General features: G+C 30.4%; 3 protein-coding genes across 3 annotated transcripts; 2 read left to right on the forward strand and 1 right to left on the reverse strand.

The window, feature by feature from the left end:
• The first annotated feature begins 5,214 nt into the window (after nt 1–5,214).
• Nucleotides 5,215–7,038, forward strand: LOC126680227 (uncharacterized protein At5g23160). Its single transcript, XM_050375304.2, has 2 exons — nt 5,215–5,697; nt 6,400–7,038. The coding sequence occupies exons 1-2, from the start codon at nt 5,305–5,307 to the stop codon at nt 6,895–6,897; spliced, it is 891 nt and encodes a 296-aa protein (XP_050231261.1). The 5' UTR covers nt 5,215–5,304; the 3' UTR covers nt 6,898–7,038.
• A 3,574-nt stretch (nt 7,039–10,612) lies between these two features.
• Nucleotides 10,613–12,144, forward strand: LOC126683377 (60S ribosomal protein L44). The gene is made up of 4 exons (XM_050379249.2): nt 10,613–10,745; nt 11,309–11,488; nt 11,700–11,774; nt 11,872–12,144. The coding sequence occupies exons 1-4, from the start codon at nt 10,743–10,745 to the stop codon at nt 11,929–11,931; spliced, it is 318 nt and encodes a 105-aa protein (XP_050235206.1). The 5' UTR covers nt 10,613–10,742; the 3' UTR covers nt 11,932–12,144.
• Nucleotides 12,145–13,672: 1,528 nt separating this feature from the next.
• LOC126683340 (ATP-dependent Clp protease proteolytic subunit 2, mitochondrial) lies at nt 13,673–16,427 on the reverse strand. Its single transcript, XM_050379200.2, has 2 exons — nt 15,939–16,427; nt 13,673–14,274 (listed from the first exon to the last, which is right to left on the reverse strand). The coding sequence occupies exons 1-2, from the start codon at nt 16,363–16,365 to the stop codon at nt 13,856–13,858; spliced, it is 846 nt and encodes a 281-aa protein (XP_050235157.1). The 5' UTR covers nt 16,366–16,427; the 3' UTR covers nt 13,673–13,855.
• Between the last annotated feature and the right edge of the window lie 3,738 nt (nt 16,428–20,165).

The raw sequence follows: 20,165 nt of genomic DNA on the forward strand, positions 1-20,165 counted from the left end.
GAGGCTGGGTAAAAAGTATTAAAAATTGAAGAGATGAATTTTTTTTACATGAATAAACCTTAAATTTTACAAAAAAAAACTTTATAAAAGTAAAATGAATGAACAATATCTGAATGACAATTTAAAAATGTATATTAAATAATAAATTTAATATTATGAATAATGATAAAATAATTAAGTATTTTGAGATATGCAATTTGTCGATGATAATGATAGAAAAATTATTTTATTATTATTTTAATTTTAAAAATTTATGTTCTAATATTTGAGTCTCAATATTAAAATCGTTAATTTATTCATGATTGTCATTCCACACATTAAAAATTCCGTTTGTAAAATTTTTAAGGTGTGTAAGAGTTGGTAAAACGCTTTTTTAATTTTAGTGAGATCGCGAATTTAAATTTTATTTATATACGCAACTGTTTGAAATTTGGAGATAGAGTTTTGCCTCACGCAAAGGGTCTGATAGGCTCGAATGAAGATTAGTCTGAATATAAAAAGTTTAAAAGTAATATTTTATAGTTATGATCGACCCAGAGCACCTCATATACTTTGTACAAATAAAAATATAATTTGTAAATACTATTCAACAAATGTCCATTTTATCTTTCAAATTTCATACAAAATATTACATTAGGTCAAATTTTGGTTTTATAAAAAAAATATAATTTAATATTATAGCTCGGTTTATTTCCTAATAGGTGGAAGAAAATAATTAGACCATTATTTATGAATTGCTGAAATGCTCTATAAACTAGGGGTGGGCAAAAAAACCGGTCAAACCGTAAAACCGAACCGAAACCGTAAAACCGAACCGGAAAATATGGTTAACCGGTCCAAGAGTTTAGGTTTAGGTTTTAATTTTTGATTTTTATGGTTAATGGTTTAGGTTTAGGTTTTGGAATTTTAAAAACCGCGGTTAATCGGTTAACCGGTTTATAAATAATATATATTTTTATAGATTATATATATACATACATATGTTTTTAATTATTCAAATAAAATATATTTTACATCTACACATATAAAAATTCTAAACAAAAAAAATATTTAAAAAATATTTTATTTATCAATATATTTTTATTTTAGGAGTATATATATATATATATATATATATATATATATATATATATATATATATATATATATATATATATATATAAATATATAAAGAACTTTATTTTTCTTAATAAAATATTTATATACCTAATTGAAATAGAAATAAATAAAATTTATATTTTAATAATTAAATAGAATGAAAATTAAAGTTTAATTATTAGACTATATTTAAAATTTTATCGATAAATTTTATCTTTTTTATATCTAATTTTTTTAATGGTTTCATGGTTAAAAACCGCAAAACCAAAAAACCAAACCGTTTTAAATGGTTAACCGATTTAATGGTTAACCGTTTAAAATTTTAGGTTTAGGTTTTTAATTTTAAAAACCGAACTACTATGGACCGGTTTACATATTACCCTCGTGGACTGGTTAACCGGTCCATGCCCACCCCTACTATAAACCTTTGTTGAAATATTATTATCCAGTGGTGACGGTTAATACATTTTTTCATGTAGGGGCGGTTATACAAAACCGCCTCTACAGTTATAGGGGCGGTTTTTTCTTATAGAAGCAGTTCTACAAATGTTATTTTTGTCTATCTTTTATCTATTTTACTGTCATTTTATTTTTTAATAGCCGACCATAAAAAAATTTGACCCTCCTGAATTCGAGTCCTTGTTCCGCCACTGCTTAGATACACCATCGTTATTGATTATTGGACCATTTTCTTAATTCCCAAGTTAATAAATGCTTCATATTTTTGTTTGCAACCACAGAAATGGTATGGTTGTCAAACGCCATTGCGATCAGCAGCCATCAAGAATAGACCCAAATAATTAAATCGTTTATCAATTGTAGTTGTTAGAGATCAAGTCAGCAATGTCACGCATAGCCAGCGTGAATAAACAATCCTAAATTTACACATTTAATGTATTCATTAAATGAATAAACAAATTATTTATTGAATTAAATCTATTGTGTGAAATCTTTGCCTTGTTCTTGTAGATTTAGATGTTTTAGATTATGCTGAAATGTTTTCATAAACATGGGATTCACGAATCAACTTCTTTTTCTCATTTCTAGAAATGAAATGGTTCTAGATCTCATTGAAATAATAGGGGCTTAATGCTTTTTTTGCCGACCCCTAAATTTATATCTATTCACCTATCCGACCATAATTTTTTTGGTTTGATTTATTTGACATTCCAATTTTTTGATTTTATGTGTTTAACCTTTAAAATAGAGAGTAAAGCATAAATGCACTGATATGGTGAAAAAATATTGATTGCACTGCTACCTGCCCCAACACTTCACCAGAATCGGAAAATAAAAGATCAAATGTATTAAACTGAAAAATAGAAAGGTCGGATAGATGAAAGAGTATGAAAAATTAAAAATAATTATATATCAAATGTTTTTTATATAAACTTTAAAAAATGATGTTTAAGTTGATATTTTTTTTGATTTTTAATTATAATACATTGATTTATTTATATTTTAATCTATTTTCCTTCTCTTTTTAAAAAGGATAAAAAACGTTACTTTTTAAAACTTTTAGAATAATTTATTTTAAAAATTATAAATACACTAATTATATGTAAAGTAGAGAATTATTTTTTTCATAATAAAAAATATATTATATAAATATTTTAAATTTTTCTTATGAATAAATATTTAAAAGTCAAAATGTAAAAAAGTTTAAATATATAGATGAAAAGTCATATAAGTAAAACTGTAAAAGTGCACTAGTCCATGAGTCAAAATATGTTTAATCTTATTGCACATCAATTTAAAAAAAATATGTTCATGTGTCTTTCTTAATTTGTATCAAATGTTTATCCCAGCTGGATACAAAGAGGTCGAACAAATGTAAAAAATGACAATTTTAGAAGTAAGCATAAGTTGCAAGTTGAAATATTAAAGGGTTAATGTTATAAAAATTCACCAACTTTACACGTTTTTTCATTTTAATCATTTAGTTTAAATTTTCTCATTTTCATGCACGAACTACCATTTTTTCTCAAATTCATGCACGGTGCTGAGGTGTCACGACTCTATTGGTGTAATTTGCTGAGGTGGAGGTCATTTTATACCAATGAATGAGTGACACCTCAGCGTCATGCATGAATTTGGGAAAAAGTGGTAGTTCATGTATGAAAATGAAAAAATTTAAACTGCATAATTAAAATGAGAAAACGTGTAAAGTTCATGATTTTTTTTGACACTAACCCAATATTAAATAGTTTAAATTGAATGTCAAGGAGTTAAATGAGTACAAAAATATAAATTCAGATATTAAAAGACATATTAAGTCAAAATATAAGGAAATTAATAGGAACTTAAACTTTAACCAAATGGTTTGAAACTTTATGTATTTCTGTTTGGCCAGAATCTTGTCAAATTTTTTAACTCATTTTGAAGAAAATCTTTCATATCATTTTATATGTACAGTTAAAATTAGTAAAGTTATTTTACACTAATTGGCATAGTTTTTCTTTGGCCAATTACTTAAAAATCATCTACCTTTTAACTCTTTTTGTATTTATACTCTGATTTAGAAAAAATTTCAATTGTACCTTTATTTGTATTTTTATATTTCACTTCCCCAAATTTCAAAAAAAAAAAGATGATTTATTGAAAATATCTAAATATAAGAGTTATTTTATATATTTTTTTATTAAAAAAATACAAACAACTCCTTCATCTTTAAAAATATTTAAATACATCCTAAAAATTAATTTGTTTTTTCTATTTAAAAAATAAATAAATAAAAACGTTTCTGTCGAATTCGTCGCCCAACTTTTAGGACCCGACCGTCTGACCTTGACTCCGCCGCCGTCTTCCTTTCGTGGAAGGAGGACGTTCTTCCTTCTAAAAGGAGGAACAAATCGTTAATTTTTGTGTTAAATTAAATAGGCCATTAAAAAGTGCAAAAGTGCCGTTTTAGTTTGTGGAAGTATCCAAAATAATTGGAGGGGTCATTAACCTTTAATTTCTGTTCGATAAATTGACCCATAAACTTACAAAACTTTTAATTAGTCAGATATAAAATTTACATATTCATATTTTCTTTGAATTTTAATAAATTATTTGCAATCATTATAATTTAATTCTTCAAATGTGCCGCTTCACGTTAATTGGCCTTTGAATTTTTTCAAACAGACCAAAAACTTTTTATAAAAATTACTATTATTAAATGCTCTAATTTCTTATCAATTTTTTTTACTATTCAAAAAGAGGTGTACACAGCCTAATAATTTACATTGAATTGTTTTAGTTGAAACGACAGTTTTTAAATTCATTTTCATATCCTACGAAGATGTATTCATTTTAAACGTGATTCCCTCTCAACATAACATAACATTATCCAATATTTTATAGATACAATCTATATAACATCATCCATGAATTTTGAGTTATATATCCCTATAATATTATTTATACTTCTTTTCCAATCTAATGGATACATTTCTATTATAGAGAGTTTATTTTTATTGATAATTTTAATAAATATTTTCTTTATATTTTTCAATAAATACCATATTTTAGAAAAACAATTAGTGCAAAAAAAACGTAAAATATATAATATAACAAAAGATATAAAAACAAAATTTAATTGTTTATTAAATTATTTTAGATAATGAATTATTTTAGACATTTTTTGTCAGTTTGATTGGATTTCTGATTGTGAACACCCTCTAAACTGCCTGATTCTTATAATTGAACTGTTTAAACTGATGTATTAGATATGGAGTAATTCTTAATTTGGTAGCAGTTGGGTGGTTGTCTAGAAGCCGAATCCAGAAGGTGAAAAGGTAGAATAAATAAAAACGTGTAAGGGCAACGACTAAGCCACGAACTCCAATTCTTCCCATTTTCATATAAACCAAATCTTTCCATTTAATAATATCATAAACTTAATAAATTCAAAAAAAAAACAAAATATATCATAAACTTATTAAAATAGTACAGTGCAAGATTTGCAAGTTATCCATATAAAAACATTAATATAAAATTACTATTTAGAGTATACAATTCCCAACAGTCTTCTGTCTAATTTTATAAATCAAAATTAAAACTGGTTACATTAAAAAATAATTAATATATCTGAAATTTGTTTCTTTGACTATAAACAATTTATTTACACATTAATTGTAAATTTAAACAATTGAGCCAACCATTTCAATTATTCTTCATTTCTTTCCATGCCGACTAATTCTTTTCTTTATCTTCTTTCTAACTATGGACCAACACAATCAAAACCAAACTAAACCCAAACTCAAACTCAAAATCAAATCAAAAACGTCTAATTTCTTTTTGGGTTGCTTTGGAATTTCCATGAAGCCGGCGGATTCTCCGGAAAAATCTTATAAACAGCGCACCAGCTGGTTTTCCCGGTCAACTGCTTTGCTGAAACAGTCAGCCGGCGGCGGCACCAAAACTGTTCCGATTGATTCTGATGAGAAAATACCGAGTAAAATGTCCTTTAAAACGTTAAAGAAGAAGAAGAAGTTGAAGATCAAGACCGCGGACTCCGATATTGAGGTCTCTGTTAAACAGAAAAATCCGCCGGCTGATCCACTTAAATCGCCGGCGTCAGCTCCTGAAGTGACTGCTGTTGAAGGACCTAAAGAGGTATGGGACGTTGAGTTCAGAATCAATAAATTTTAGATAGCACGTACACTTCATTCAATTAATGTGTCCCATTTTGAAAATGTTCCGGACACGAAACTTCATTTTTAACATAAGAAATCTTAAAATAACACCATTTTACGGTGTTTGAATGTTCCGTTTCCCCGTATCCATGTCTGTGTCCATGCTAACTAAGTTTTGAGTATTGATTTAATTAGCCAAAACTATACTATTAATTGATATCTTGTTACTGAAGAAAGCTGAATCAATCATATTTTGTGTTGAATTTTAGTTGGTCTGGAGATTATATGGCAATACTCATCATTTACTGCTTATTTGATGATGCATATGCTCGTTAAAGTAGAGTCAAACAACTTTTTATATGCATATGCAGATAAGACATGATTACTTTTATTGGCATAGCTAGGAAATTTAATCGCGAGAAAATTTTGATGGACGATATTTCTATGCCAACTAGTGCAAAATTCAAAATTGGAATTTTTTTAGAAATAGATTGATTTCGACCACGGCGGCCGTACGATCCGCCTATGAGTAGCTCCAGCTCTATTTACTTTGTTTATATATTGAAAACTATGTAAAACAAAAATATTGAAACGACAAACACTAAAATGAAAAACGTCAAAATTATATTTTTAGAAAACTATGTTATAAGTATTAAGTTTTTATTTTTAATAATCTTTTCAGGTTTGTGATAAAAAGGTTGTCAAAGAAAATGGCAAGCTTTTGGATGTTGGGGCGGATTCTCCAAACAAGTTGTCTTTTCGCAAGAAGTTAGATGCCATAAGAAATGGCTCGTTCAATTTAACCGACCCAAAATCAAAGTCAAACCGAACCATTTCACGGTCTACTTCAGTTTTGACCGCTTTAAACTCACCGGAAAACTCGCCGGCCATAAGGAAAAAGGATCGGAATAAAGAGACAGAAATAACTGGAAATAGATTTGACCAAGTAATTGGTATGTCCATAGTGATGGTGACCTTAATAATAATGTTATTTTGGGGTAGGTTATGTGCCATTCTTTGTACGTGTGCATGGCTATATTTTGTTCCTGTTTTAAGGGCTCCAAATGAAATGAGAAAAAATGGGCCGGGTTTGGGTGAACCAAATTTTGACTCCGACGAGTACAAAAGGAGGGTGGTTTTAGAGGGGTTTCTTGAAAGAAACAACCGATCACTGTTGTGATTTTTTTTTTTTCATGTTATGTGGAATTTTGTGTAAATTGTTAGTAGCCAGGTTTCTCACAGTGTTTATTTATTTATTTTTAATTATTGTAACAAATTCTATAACTAAATTTTGATAATATGACTCAATTTTAAAAGTTTATTTGTATTTAAACTTTATTTATTCTAGTGATTTTCAATTGCATGCCTCTCATGTTTATGTGGATGCCACGTAACAAAAATGAGGTGTTCAATTTTGATTAATTCAAGAAAATCAAACTTGAGGTAAAAGTAAAATATCTAAACCATTTATTGACAATCTAAACATTGAAATTCTATAATTTATAAAGACTATAAAGTTCGGAAGTTTATTAAATTTTAACGCCAATGTTTTCTTTCAAACATTCTATGGGGAGAGTTTACTAAAAATAATAGGGCTGATTTCATAAAAATTCATCAACTTTACACGTTTTTTTATTTTAATTACGCCGTTTGGAAATCGTCATTTCCATACACTAACTGTTAATTTTCCTCAAATCCATGCACCGTTTAAAAATCTGATGAAAATTGATGAGTTGGCAACCGGATAATGACAAGTCATAAAGTGTGTCCGCAATTTTTGCCGGATTTTTGAACGGTGTATGGATTTGAAAAAAATTGATAGTTGGTGTATAGAAATGACGATTTTTAAACAGCGTGATTAAAATGAGAAAACGTGTAAAATTGGTGAACTTTTTATGATATTATCCAAAATAATACGAGATTGTCAAGAGAGATGTTTTATCTAAACACAGCACTAAATGAGCAATGTTCAAGCCGGGTCGACAAAGAGTAATGAAGTAAGTAGGGATGTGTAAAAAAATAATCAGACCACAAAAAACAAACTGACATTGTAACTTTGATTAATTTAAATGAAGCTAAGCAAGAGATGAGGACTTTCTTTGCTCAACAAGATGAGTATGGGAAGGAGTGGTTTAAATTATTTTGATTACAAATGGGAGATGCAATACAAAATATTTCTATCAATAATTCAATATGCTTCAGCCAGAAAATATAAAAATACCATTGATCAGCTTAAAGATGGTCATGGCAATTGGTAAACTTGGAATAATGTTTTTTCTCAGAGTTATTTTACTGACTTGTTTACGTCTAGTGGGTGTGATGGAGGGAGAAATTTTGATGTAGTGTAGCGTACGTATGTAGTCATAATGATGTTTTACTCTGATATATTTTTAAGAATGGAAATTTAAAAATGCTATTATAGCTATGCATCCTGATAAATCTTCTGGTGTGAATAGGATGAACCCTATTATCTATCAACATTTTAGGATAATATTGGTGCAAAGGTGAGTACAGCTTGCTAGCAACTTTTGAATTATGTTTCTTTTCTACTTCTCAGTGCAACATCTTATATAAAAATATAGCCAAGGCGGTTGCTAATAGACTGGAAACTATTACATCTAAGGTGATTTCATATACTCAAAATGTGTTCGTGACTAACATACTGATTACAAAATGTTATGGTGGCGTTTGAAATTAGTCATTATTTGAAACGATATATTTATAGAAAAGAGGGGTTTGTTGTTTAGAAAATTGACATGTTTTAGGCATATGATCAAATTGAATGGTCTTTTTGAACCAGTGGACTCGCAATCAATTCCTTTTTGAACCAGTAGACTTGTGTTGACCAGTGGAGAAACTTCCATATTTTGATCAGATTTTGAATCTAATTATATTTGACAAACAAACAATAGAAATCCATCAGACACTTTACAAAGAAGTTCAAAAATATCTCTAACTTTGTATGTTTATCAACTGGTTTATTGGGTATGTAAATATTATTTACTACTTTAAATGATGTCCAAATTCATTATTAACAGACTCAATTAAATAATCATGTTAATTTAGTTTCAAACTATTCGATCACACAAAAATTCTAAGAATGCCATGAAAATTATAATCAGTGGTTATATAGGTATTTAAGATGGTAATTAATAAAATTAACTTCACTTTTACATCCAGTTTAGACCTTATGCATATAATTGGAATAAAATTCATATTTGTCTGTTATATGTTAGAAATCTCAGGGTTATATGCTTGTTTAGGAGTATTTTCTTCTTGTTCACCATGTTAGTCTAGATTGAGTCATATATGAGTCATGAATGTAATGCGTGTTTACATTTCTACACTCTAATATTAGTCATTCATTTTTCAGTATTCTATTTTTCCAGACTACCTTGTTTAGGTGAAATGGTCTATTCCAAATGGGATATGGCTTATAAATTGATAAAATTAATAAGCTACGTACAAGAGTTGGTTGTGTTCACAAACTTGAATCTTTTTGCATAATGCGCGATATCTCATCCATAGACGTGTGAGATTTTCTAGTCAATAGAAAAAAAATTCCTAGTTAAACTAAGTGATGACTCTATTTTTTCAAACTAAATTAGACCGAAGTTGCTATAAGGCTGGGCGAGCCCGACCCCCGCTTCATTCACAAGTAGTATTTCATATATGAGTTCATGAGATTAAGACTAAGAAATAATTACTATTTACCCTGTGAGTTTAGGTGTGAAATACTACTAGCAGTTTGCTGCTCAGCGCTTATACCATTTGAAGTAAAGCTCATTGGTGCCCTTCCGTTAGTTTACTTGGTTAAAAGATTTTATTGTTAAAAAGTTAAGTGTAATATAATTTCCAACTTTAATTTTCTTTCAAAAAAGTCTATGAAATCATTAAAATTCTCTATGCATATTATTACTAGTATTTATAATAGTAAATATATTATTGTTTATTAATATTTTTTAATTTTGTAAAATAGTTTTATGGATTTAAAAAAACAAATTTAAAACTTAAAACTTAAAACTTAATTAGCTTAATGGCGTAAAAAAAACATAAACTTTAACGTGTCTTACAAATTTAATATAAATTTTCAATTTTAGCAAATTAATACACAAATTTTCTACTTTTTGCAATTTTAGCACCGATCAATTTTCTGTGAGAAAATGCTGATGTGAACGCCGGAACTATTTATTATTCCGGTATACATATCAACATTTTTTCTATTTTTTTGAAGAAAAATCTAAAAATTAAAAATTAATATATTAATTTGACAAAATTAAAAGTCTATGTTAAATTTGCAAAACATGCTAAAGTTTATGATTTTTTACACAATTAAGCCAACTTAATTTGTAACAGTTAGACGTTTTGATCAATTTAACTAGGCTTAATTGCTCCAAAAATCACCAACTTTCGCGTATTTTTGGTATTTGACACGAACTTTTAATTTTGGCGTATAAATACACGAACTATCAATTTTTTGCATATATAGCACGGGCACCATTTTTGACATAAAACGACACCGTTTTTGACCTAAAACGGCAACGTTTTATACCTAAAACGACACCATTTTTCACCTAAAACGGAAACTTGGTCATATATGCAAAAAATTGATAGTTCGTGTATTTATATGCCAAAATTAAAAGTTTGTGTCAAATACTAAAAACACGCGAAAGTTGATGATTTTTTGTGCATTTAAGCCATTTAACTAAGACAATAACAGAAGGAGAAAATAGTAAATTTGATCAAACGTCAGAAGGGATCAATTGACTTTTAAAACGTCATGAGAATAGTATCATTTCGGATCTAAACTCGTGGGATAAATATTTATTATCCGTTTATAGTTTAATCTCTTTTTCTCAAAAATAAAAATAAATATAAGAGAGAAGGGGCTTAAAGTGAAGAATGGAGCCCTAACCCGACCCATAACGTCACACACTATAAAATCATAATCTTTGGCCTCGATTGAATTTTGAACGCCTCCGATCTCCAACGCACGCGCTAGGGTTTGCTTTTCAGACTGCCAAAATGGTAAATCATCTACTCTCTCAACTCTTAATTGAAACTTAGCTTGAATGCAGCTTATAGTTCATAAGCTCCTGTCTTCTTATTTTGCTTGTTTTTTGTTTCCAACGATTCTGGAGGGAAATTTGATGTTTTGCTTATTTGAGCTTATTTAAAATTTGGTTTCTAGGCATTATTTTGCTAATTGTTTGGTATTTTTCGCAATTTTTTTGGAATCGGAAGACTATTGTTGTAAATCCTTGCTATTTAGAAGTTAGGCTAAACTGAAAGCTGGTGCTGTAGCATATATGTTGTAGCATTCATACTCTAATCTAATTACTGAGGAAGATACTACTTTGCATTGCGTTGCGTTGCGATTAGTTAATTTCAGCGTTTGTTTTTATTGACGTGTTGGTCGAGTAATATGATTATGTGATTTCTTTTAGTTCGCCAAATTGGATTTCACTATGTTTGCTTAAGTTAGTTGTAGCTAGTTGAAGTAAGGGCAGAGAATTATTGATTTTAAAGCAGTTATCCTATTCAAGAATGGAGACTTGGGTTGGTTTTAATTATTTCTGGCTTTGTTGTAGGTGAATGTTCCCAAGACAAAGAAGACGTACTGTAAGAGCAAAGAGTGCAAAAAGCACACTTTGCATAAGGTTACACAATACAAGAAAGGGAAGGATAGTCTTGCTGCTCAAGGAAAACGCCGTTATGATCGTAAGCAGTCAGGTTATGGAGGTCAGACAAAACCCGTTTTCCACAAGAAGGTATATCTAATTTGCACCATTGTTTATTATATGTTAAAAATGATGCAATAGTAGTTTAAGTGGCAATCTGATCAATTTAAACTTTAGAGGTGTTCTAATAATCAATGCTCTGCATATGCTCTAATAATCAATACTCCGCTTATGCTCTAATAATCAATACTCTGTTGATGCTTTAATAATCAATACTAATACTCCGTAATTTTCATCACAGGCCAAGACTACCAAGAAGATTGTCCTGAGGCTTCAATGTCAAGGCTGCAAGCACGTGTCTCAGCATCCGATTAAGGTTTGCCTTTCACAACAATGTTTGCTTACTTATACTTCATGCTTTTGCCCTCCGCGTCAGATTTTTTCATTAATGTGTATTGTTATTATTCATGCAGAGATGCAAGCATTTTGAAATTGGTGGAGATAAGAAGGGAAAGGGTACCTCTCTTTTCTAAATGCAATTTACAGGCATTTTGTGGATGTTTTCCTTGCCGTTAATGTGTTATGTCAAAGCTGGATCATATCTAGAATTTTGTTTATTTCATTTGTTATCTTTGTTGTTGTTGGTAGACTATGACAGTAAGTTAAAAAAATTTAGCAATCAAGTTTGAAACAATAGCTGGTGAGCTGTTTTAACTTAGTCTCGAATGCAAAATTTACTTCAATTATGCTTGTGTGGTTAACTGGTGTTAGCAGTGATAGCAACTTGGTAGTGTCGCCCTTATTTTTTGCTTGAGAAGAGGGTCTTCACAAACTAAATCACTCTCTTTGGGCAAAAATTTGATATATTTTCACGGATTTAAGGTATGCTAGGGGTTTCTTCTTTGCACATGCTAAAATTTGCGAACCCTCAATGCTAAAGGGAAAAAGCGGAAATGAGTTCTGCAATTAAGTTTCATAATGCAATGTATTCTTAAGTTTCATGAAAATATATGTTTAGTGATTTAAGTTTCATAATGCAACGTATTCTTGCCATGTCGGTCAATGAGTTCTACAATTATTATTTTTCATCAAGCAACATATTCTTTCCATTTCAATCATTTTGAGTTTTACAATTATATTAAAAAAGAAAGAACAGTACGTATGTATGGTTATAAATTGCTGTGCTCTTAAGAACAACTAGAGAACACTTTAGTCTGCCACTCTTTGTATTATGGCTTTGACATAGAGGAATGTTATCTTCATTAATTGTCCCGACAATCTTCTCTTCCGGCATGATTCGTTATATCAGAAAATGTCTTAAATTGGCATAACATTTCTACAGTTATTTTTCTCTGTATGTGTTAAATAAAATGACATTCGCTAATCTAAATGTCGAGCTGGCTTGAGAAATTGATAAAAAAAAAGGATTTTTGTTTTTTAAATTGACATTAAAAGTATTGAAAATTCAATTAAGTTTGGTAACTAGTTTTATATCCAGTTTCTATTATTATATCATTGTGGCTATGAGCTCTTTTTGTTGCACATATGAATCAAACCCCAAAATCACTTATTGTTATTCACTCAAGATTATTACTAAAAATCAATCAATCAGTAAGCATACTAATAGATCCAATAGAACTCATCCGAATCAAAATGATATGGATGCTCTAAAGCAGTGTTTGCTTCAGCCACCGTTTTCCGGTTCAATAGTCAGTTCACGCGGTCGAGTAAATTACCCTTAAAAAGACAAATTTTAGACATTGTTTAGGGTCTAACCAGTTGAACGAGCGATAATTTTTTCTTAGAATATATAACAACAAAATAGCCTTCTAACAGAAATAAGATCTAAAAACAATACTTGTTATATGTGGTAATTGTCCAAAAGATAATGTGAATAATAGAAAAGAAAAATAAAACTCAGGAAATGAGATGCATAACAATGTTGGTCAATAAGCATACTCAAGAAACCAGAGGAAGCATAACAGCAGGATAATATCAAATTACACAACATCAGAAGGAATGGCCATAGCTAAAGAGAACAAAACTAAAGCCATGTTTGCTTTGTGAAATGTAACAAATATGGAAAACTCGATGAACCAAACACAACCGAGAATAATAAGATAACTCCATGAACCAAACACAACCTAATAATAATAGGAAAACTCCAACAAGAGAATCTTATTAACAAATAATTGTGGTGACTTTCATCTGTAATCTCCAAGCAACTTGTATGGAAGTGTTAATATGACAAATTATTAGATGCACATCAAGAACTAAAGCAAAGAATTGATGATTTAATGAGCATGTGCATGATATCCCAAATTAAATATCGAAACAAAATGAAAGATTTCGACAATCAACTAAATCCACATAATATAATTATTAGATAAATCGAAGAAAAGTATATGCAAAATGCATAAGCAGCAAAACCTCCTCATGAGATCGCATCTGTTACTCCTATTTCGAGCCTTTTTCTTTGCCTTCACCACCAACAGCATCAGTCACTAGAGTCATTGGTCTCTGATCAATTACTTCATCAATAATCCCAAACTCCTTGGCCTCTTCCGGAGTCATGAAATGATCTCTGTCCATATTCTTCTCGATCACATCTACTGACTGCCCAGTATGCTTTGAGTATAACTGATTCAGCGAGTCCCAAATTCGAACTATTTGCTTGGTATGAATAGTCATATCCTTTGCCTGCCCACTATACCCACCTGACGGCTGGTGAATCATGATTGTTGCATTAGGAAGCGCCTTCCTCTCACCTTTGGCACCTGCAGCCAAAAGGAGAGAAGCCATAGATGCAGCTTGACCTAAACAAATGGTGTTGATTGGAGACCTTATATACTGCATTGTATCATATATGGCAAGACCTGTAAATTACAGAACACTCACCATTATTATTAGGGCATAACCTGAATTTTATTCTAAGAAAATAAAAACCATTAGAACTCCTTCAGATGCAGAATACAATAGGTTTAATCGAAATCAGATAAGGAATAAATTATACTAGCATAATAATGATGTATTATATGGCAAGAACTATCATCAGAAAAATAAGTACGGGATACAGGTGGTCATTATCAGCACTGTGTACCCCGATTGCACAACTAGAAAAACAAACCAATTATTAAGATTTTCACTTGGGTTTAAACAATTCTACTATTTGAACAAGACCACTACATGAGGTGCAAAAACTCAATTATAGAACTTGAACAAAGAGAACCCCTTTTAAGCTCTCAAATACTCATTATCACTTTAAAGTAAGGGATGTCGCGATGGGGCAAAGTTCTTCTCCTGTTTGTCTTAAGATTTGAAAAGACCTCCAAAAAAAATACTTACTAATAATTTTGCTATCTAATGCATACACCCAAAAAGAAAAAAACAATTAAATGACTTCCATCCGCCCTCCAAAAGGTTTTTGAATCACGTAAGGCAATTGTATTATGTCGCTAAAGCGCGCCATAATCAGATAGCAAAGTATCATTTGCACTGACTTTCTATTTACCATTACTAAACTCTAACACTGAGTGCTAAAATAATTATCCACCGAGCAATCGGTAACTTATCTAGCTGAACATGTACCGGAAAAAACAGGACATGATTTAAAGTCATTTCTATCTACAATCACTGACCTTGGGAACAGAAGATACAATTTTCAACTTGAATCTCAATTACTTTAAAACTAAGTTGAACATGACTACTATTTAATGTAGAAAATGAAATCTAAAACCAAAATTTATGAATTAAACTCGCTAAAATGCACGCAGAACAATTAATGAGACATAGTTTACAGTCATTTTCATCTATAATTACTGAACTTGAAACCAGAATTATGTACAAATTTCCACGTGGGTCTCAATTACTTCACTAGTTCCACAGGATCATCACATAGTGTACAAATGACTGATCAATAATCAAATAACAATGCATCGTCGGCGCCCCTCTTTGTAACATCAAATCACTAATCAGTAAAATACTTTACAGAGACAATGAGCAAATAGCAATAGCATCAAACAAATAATGTTCATCTCAATCTAGGTAGCACGGACACGGACACGGACACGGAGACACTTCGACCCGGGGACATGGGGACACTTCGACACGGGGACACACGGACATGGGGACACTTCGACACACGGACACCTGGACACAAAAACACGGGGACACTTGGACGGGGACAAAGGGACACTTGGACATGGGGACATCGGGTTACGGGGACACTTGGACATGGGTTTACAGGGACGCGTGGACACACGGACACGGACACGGGGACACGGGAACACGGGGACACTTGGACACGGGGACACTTCGACATGGGGACACGGGGACACTTGGACACGCAAACAGGGGGACATGGAGACTGCGAAATAGTGTAATTTTTAAGGTTTCCTATGTGAAATGAAGTTTCAATCCCGAAACATTTCCGAGACGCCAAGTGACCGAAGCATATCCAAAACGGGACACATTGATTAAGGGAAGTGTATGTGATACCTATATCTAAATAATTAAAGATAAGAGAAAATGAAAACCATACCAGCAGTGACTTGGCCACCAGGAGAATTGAGATACATATGAATAGGCTTAGAAGGATTCTCAGATTCAAGAAAAAGAAGCTGAGCAACCACCACATGAGCAGTGTCATCATTAATAGGCCCATTAATGCAAACAATTCTCTCCTTCAAAAGCCTCGAGAATATATCATACGCTCTCTCCCCTCTAGACGAGTGCTCGATCACCATCGGCACAAGGCTGTAACTCCGTACGTCCCTCATCGGAGAAGGCTTCGTCAACTGGGTGGCAAAGAGTTTGGCTCTGCTGGAGATTAGGCCTCTCATGGCGGCGACGGTGGCGGTGGGTTTAGAGGGACGGAGGTTTAGAAAGGAAGGGGAGGACGGTGAGGAGAAAGGGTTTTGGAGTGGTTTAAGTTGAGTGGCAGTGGAGGGTTTGATGGAAATTGGCATTTAGGTTGCTTATTTTGATTTAATTGGATTGTTTCACAACAAATACTGATGAGATCTGTTGCACCATTAAAATGCTTTTATTTATGCTATTATTAGTGAGCAATACTATAGTCGATCGAATGCTAATTAATATACATGCTGGATTAAAAATTTATTAATTATTAAAATTATTAATTTATTAAGTATTAATTATTAAAAGGTCTACTGTATATTAAAATAATAGTAATATTCTGATATTTCCATTAAAATTTAAATATATTTATTATGTGGTTTCTTTTTTTTAGAGGTAATTATTACAAATTATGTCTATGAGTAACTATTTTTCTTATAAATGTCAATTTTATCTTTAAAGGAAATTATTAAATATTTAGAAATGTAAAAAAAATCCTTTATTGATGAGGAGTTGAAGTGATAATTACTCTTATTTTATTTTTCAGTTTATCTTATTTGAATGGTCCATTTTGTGGCTAATAAGTTTTTTAGATGACTACTTGGCAGTATATCATTTAACCTTAAATGGGTCGCTCGTTTGTAAAAATTGTTCATGTTTGTATTAATGTTATAAAAATTTACCAATTTTACACGTTTTTTCATTTTAATCACGTTGTTAACCAATGAGTTATAACTTAAATGATATAAGCACTAAGCAGCAAACTGCTAGGTCGTGGGTTCGATTTCTCCCACAAGCGCTCCATCCTTCCCAAACTATCAACAAAAAAATCACGCCGTTTAAAAATCGTCATTTTCATGCACGAACTACTAATTTTTCTCAAATTCATAAATCGTACAAAAATCCGATGAAAAATGCCGAGTTGGCAACAAGATAGTAATATGCCATAACGAACCGAATAGTGACACGTCAGTAATTTTTGCAGAATTTTTAAACGGAGTATGAATTTAAGAAAAATTGGTAGTTGGTGTATATAAATGATTTTTAAACGACGTGATTAAAATGTAAAAAACGTGTAAAATTGGTGAAATTTTATAATATTACTCCTTATTATTCATACTTGATTGTTTTGCTGTTTACCCTATAACAAAACAAAACAAAAACTTACAAGTGATGCCCGATCGGTATAAATTTTAATTTTATAGTTAAATTTGTATTAAATTTGGTTTTTTATTTTTTTTATAGGGAAATTTCTTAAGATAAATTTTTATAACATAATTACCACGCTACTAAATATAATGAGATTTTTGAGTTTCAAAAAAAATTAGAGAAAATTAGCCCATATACTGTTTTGGGCCAAAATATTGTGATTTTTACGGTGACTAAATTCATTTTAATTTTTTACGGTTACAAACTTTTTTTTTTGATTTAACAATATATGTTTTACACAAATAAGTTTATAAATTTGACAAATACTTAACTGTTAATTCAGCAAACCCACAATCAATTCGTTACTTTCCTATTTCTTAAGATTTTCTCTAGATTTTTGGGACCTTATATGCACTTTCCTTTTCCTCATATATTTTTCCTAGATTCTTGCCTTCAATCTGTAACTCCTATCATTAACAAAATATTCCCCATTTTGTTTAGAAATTAGGTTGAATATCTTCTGAAAATGACGAAAACAAGGGCTGCCAAAAAACCCACCTCCAACCGAGAAATCTCTTCATCTCTCTCAGCCCGCCTCCGACGCAAGCCCTCCGCCATCGCGACCGCCATCGAGTTCGTTTTTGCTGCAGCCCTCAGCTAACTATTTGTCTCAAGCCCGCCGCTGCCAAGCTGCCGCCGTACGTCCAAAAATCGCAGATATGAAGCCATGGAGGAGACGACAGAAACGTCAAGAAATCCGTTGATGTCAAGGTAATTGTTCTAAAAAATCCTTATATGTTATTGCTTTTAGAGTTCAGAATCCGGCATCGTCTTTAATTAAAATTCATTTGATCTTATAATAAACAACAACCTTCAATGTTGTCATTCCTGCATTTTTAAAAAATAATTACTGTCAGTATCCATGTTAGTTAACCATTAGATAACTATTAGTACACTATTAGTTAACTCATAACAGAAACTTTAATTTTGCAAGCATTTCTAAAGTTTTTGAATCGTCTTTGTTATTTTTTATATTGCAGTTTTTTTCTGCAAACTGATGAAAAAAACGATGAACGAAGGCGGTTTGAGTTGAACGAAGAAAGCAGTCGTTGGAGTGGGACGAAGATAGGCGAATGATGAACGAAAGCGAACGATAAACGAAGGCGCGGTGTCTGGCAGCTGTTGTCTTTTTTTATTATAATTGGGATATTGGCAATGATGTACAAATAATTAAGGTTAACTATATGTTTTTTAATGGTTAATTAATAGTTAACTGGCTTTTTATGAATTTTTATATAAAATATGAATATATATTGATAATTACTTTTTTTAATTACAATTAACTAATATGTGACTAATAGTTAACTAATTGTGCCTATTTAATGAGTAATAGCATACTATTAGTTAACTGCATGTTAATTTCATATTAACTTTATTTTTTCAACCTAATGTTAAGTTATTAAGAACAAATTGATATTTTTAATGATTCATAGTATACTATTAGTTAACTGAAAAGTAAAACCAATGTCTACATAAAGATCTTCCTTCCATACTCCGTCATATCAGAACTTTCAATGTTGTCATTCTTGCATTTATAAAATAAAAAATTTGTTAATTTTCATATTAGTTAACCATTAGGTAACTATTAGTAAAATTTTATTATTTAAAAAAAATCAAATCGTTTTTTTGTTGAAAAAATAATTACAGCTAGTTTTAAAAAAATTGTTATTTGTTTTTTAAGAATCATGTATTTGCCATTATATATGGGAATTACATTTGAATTTCTTGTTTTGCTGGATTTTTTTTATTTCTCAAATGCTTGTTGTTTTCATTTTTTTTAATCTTTTTATTTTTTTGGTTTCCCTTTTGCCGTTTATGGCATATAATTCAAATTATCAGTTGCTATAATTAAGGATTATTAAAGATTTTTGAATATTAATTGCTATATATTTATGCTTTGAGATTTTGTAGGAGATTTTGATTCTTGTAACCACTTCCTTTCTTTTTTATAGTTGACAGTAATCCTCAAATATCATAAAGTTATTTGTGCAATTTAGAAACTTAAAAAGTATGTCATCAACTTTTTTTTGGTCAACAGTAAAAATCTAATTAAATATAGCCATGTAGGGTACTTATTTAAAGAAACCAAAAAATTACCACGCTACTAAATTTTTGGACCCCTTTTCATCTAATATCTTTTTTATTTACTAAAGTGACATTGTTTAGTTTTTAAATTTCAAAATTATCCTTCACTTATTAATTGTCTTTCTTTTTTTCAAATACACGCTTCATTGTTTTTCTTAATATATAGTTTAACCCCTAAACTTATATCCTTCTACCAATCTAATCTCTAAACTTAACGTCTCACCTGTCGAATTTCTGGACTTGTTAAATAATCCTATTTGAAGCATAAATTTAATAAATGTAAACGTTAAACTCCTCTGTGTCCACCTGGAACTTGAAACACTCTAAAAGACTGTGTGTACGGAGGGGTTTAATTTTTACTTATTTATCAAGTTCACGGTTCAATTAAGATTATTTAACAAGTTCAGAAGTTCGATAGATGAGATGTTAAGTTTAGGATTTATATGGATATTAGGGTATAAGTTCAAGATTAAATTGTGTATTAATCCAAAATTAAATTTTTTAAATCATGATGAAAATAGACCTAATCTATCAAGAATTCAATTATTTTACATTGGCTAAATAATTAAAAAAAAGCCACACATTTCATGAAAGTTTCACGAAAATTCAAATCTTT

The sequence above is a fragment of the Mercurialis annua genome, linkage group LG5 (assembly GCF_937616625.2).
Source record: "Mercurialis annua linkage group LG5, ddMerAnnu1.2, whole genome shotgun sequence".
Taxonomy (NCBI): Eukaryota; Viridiplantae; Streptophyta; class Magnoliopsida; order Malpighiales; family Euphorbiaceae; genus Mercurialis; species Mercurialis annua.

Coding starts and splice junctions, on each gene's coding strand:
- LOC126683377 (XM_050379249.2), top strand. Junction 11,489..11,699: donor AACCCGTTTTCCACAAGAAG/GTATATCTAATT, acceptor TTTTCATCACAG/GCCAAGACTACCAAGAAGAT. Junction 11,775..11,871: donor TGTCTCAGCATCCGATTAAG/GTTTGCCTTTCA, acceptor TTATTCATGCAG/AGATGCAAGCATTTTGAAAT.
- LOC126680227 (XM_050375304.2), top strand. CDS start 5,305: ATGGACCAACACAATCAAAACCAAACTAAACCCAAACTCAAACTCAAA. Junction 5,698..6,399: donor CTGTTGAAGGACCTAAAGAG/GTATGGGACGTT, acceptor TAATCTTTTCAG/GTTTGTGATAAAAAGGTTGT.
- LOC126683340 (XM_050379200.2), bottom strand. CDS start 16,365: ATGCCAATTTCCATCAAACCCTCCACTGCCACTCAACTTAAACCACTC. Junction 14,275..15,938: donor TGGTGGCCAAGTCACTGCTG/GTATGGTTTTCA, acceptor TGTAATTTACAG/GTCTTGCCATATATGATACA.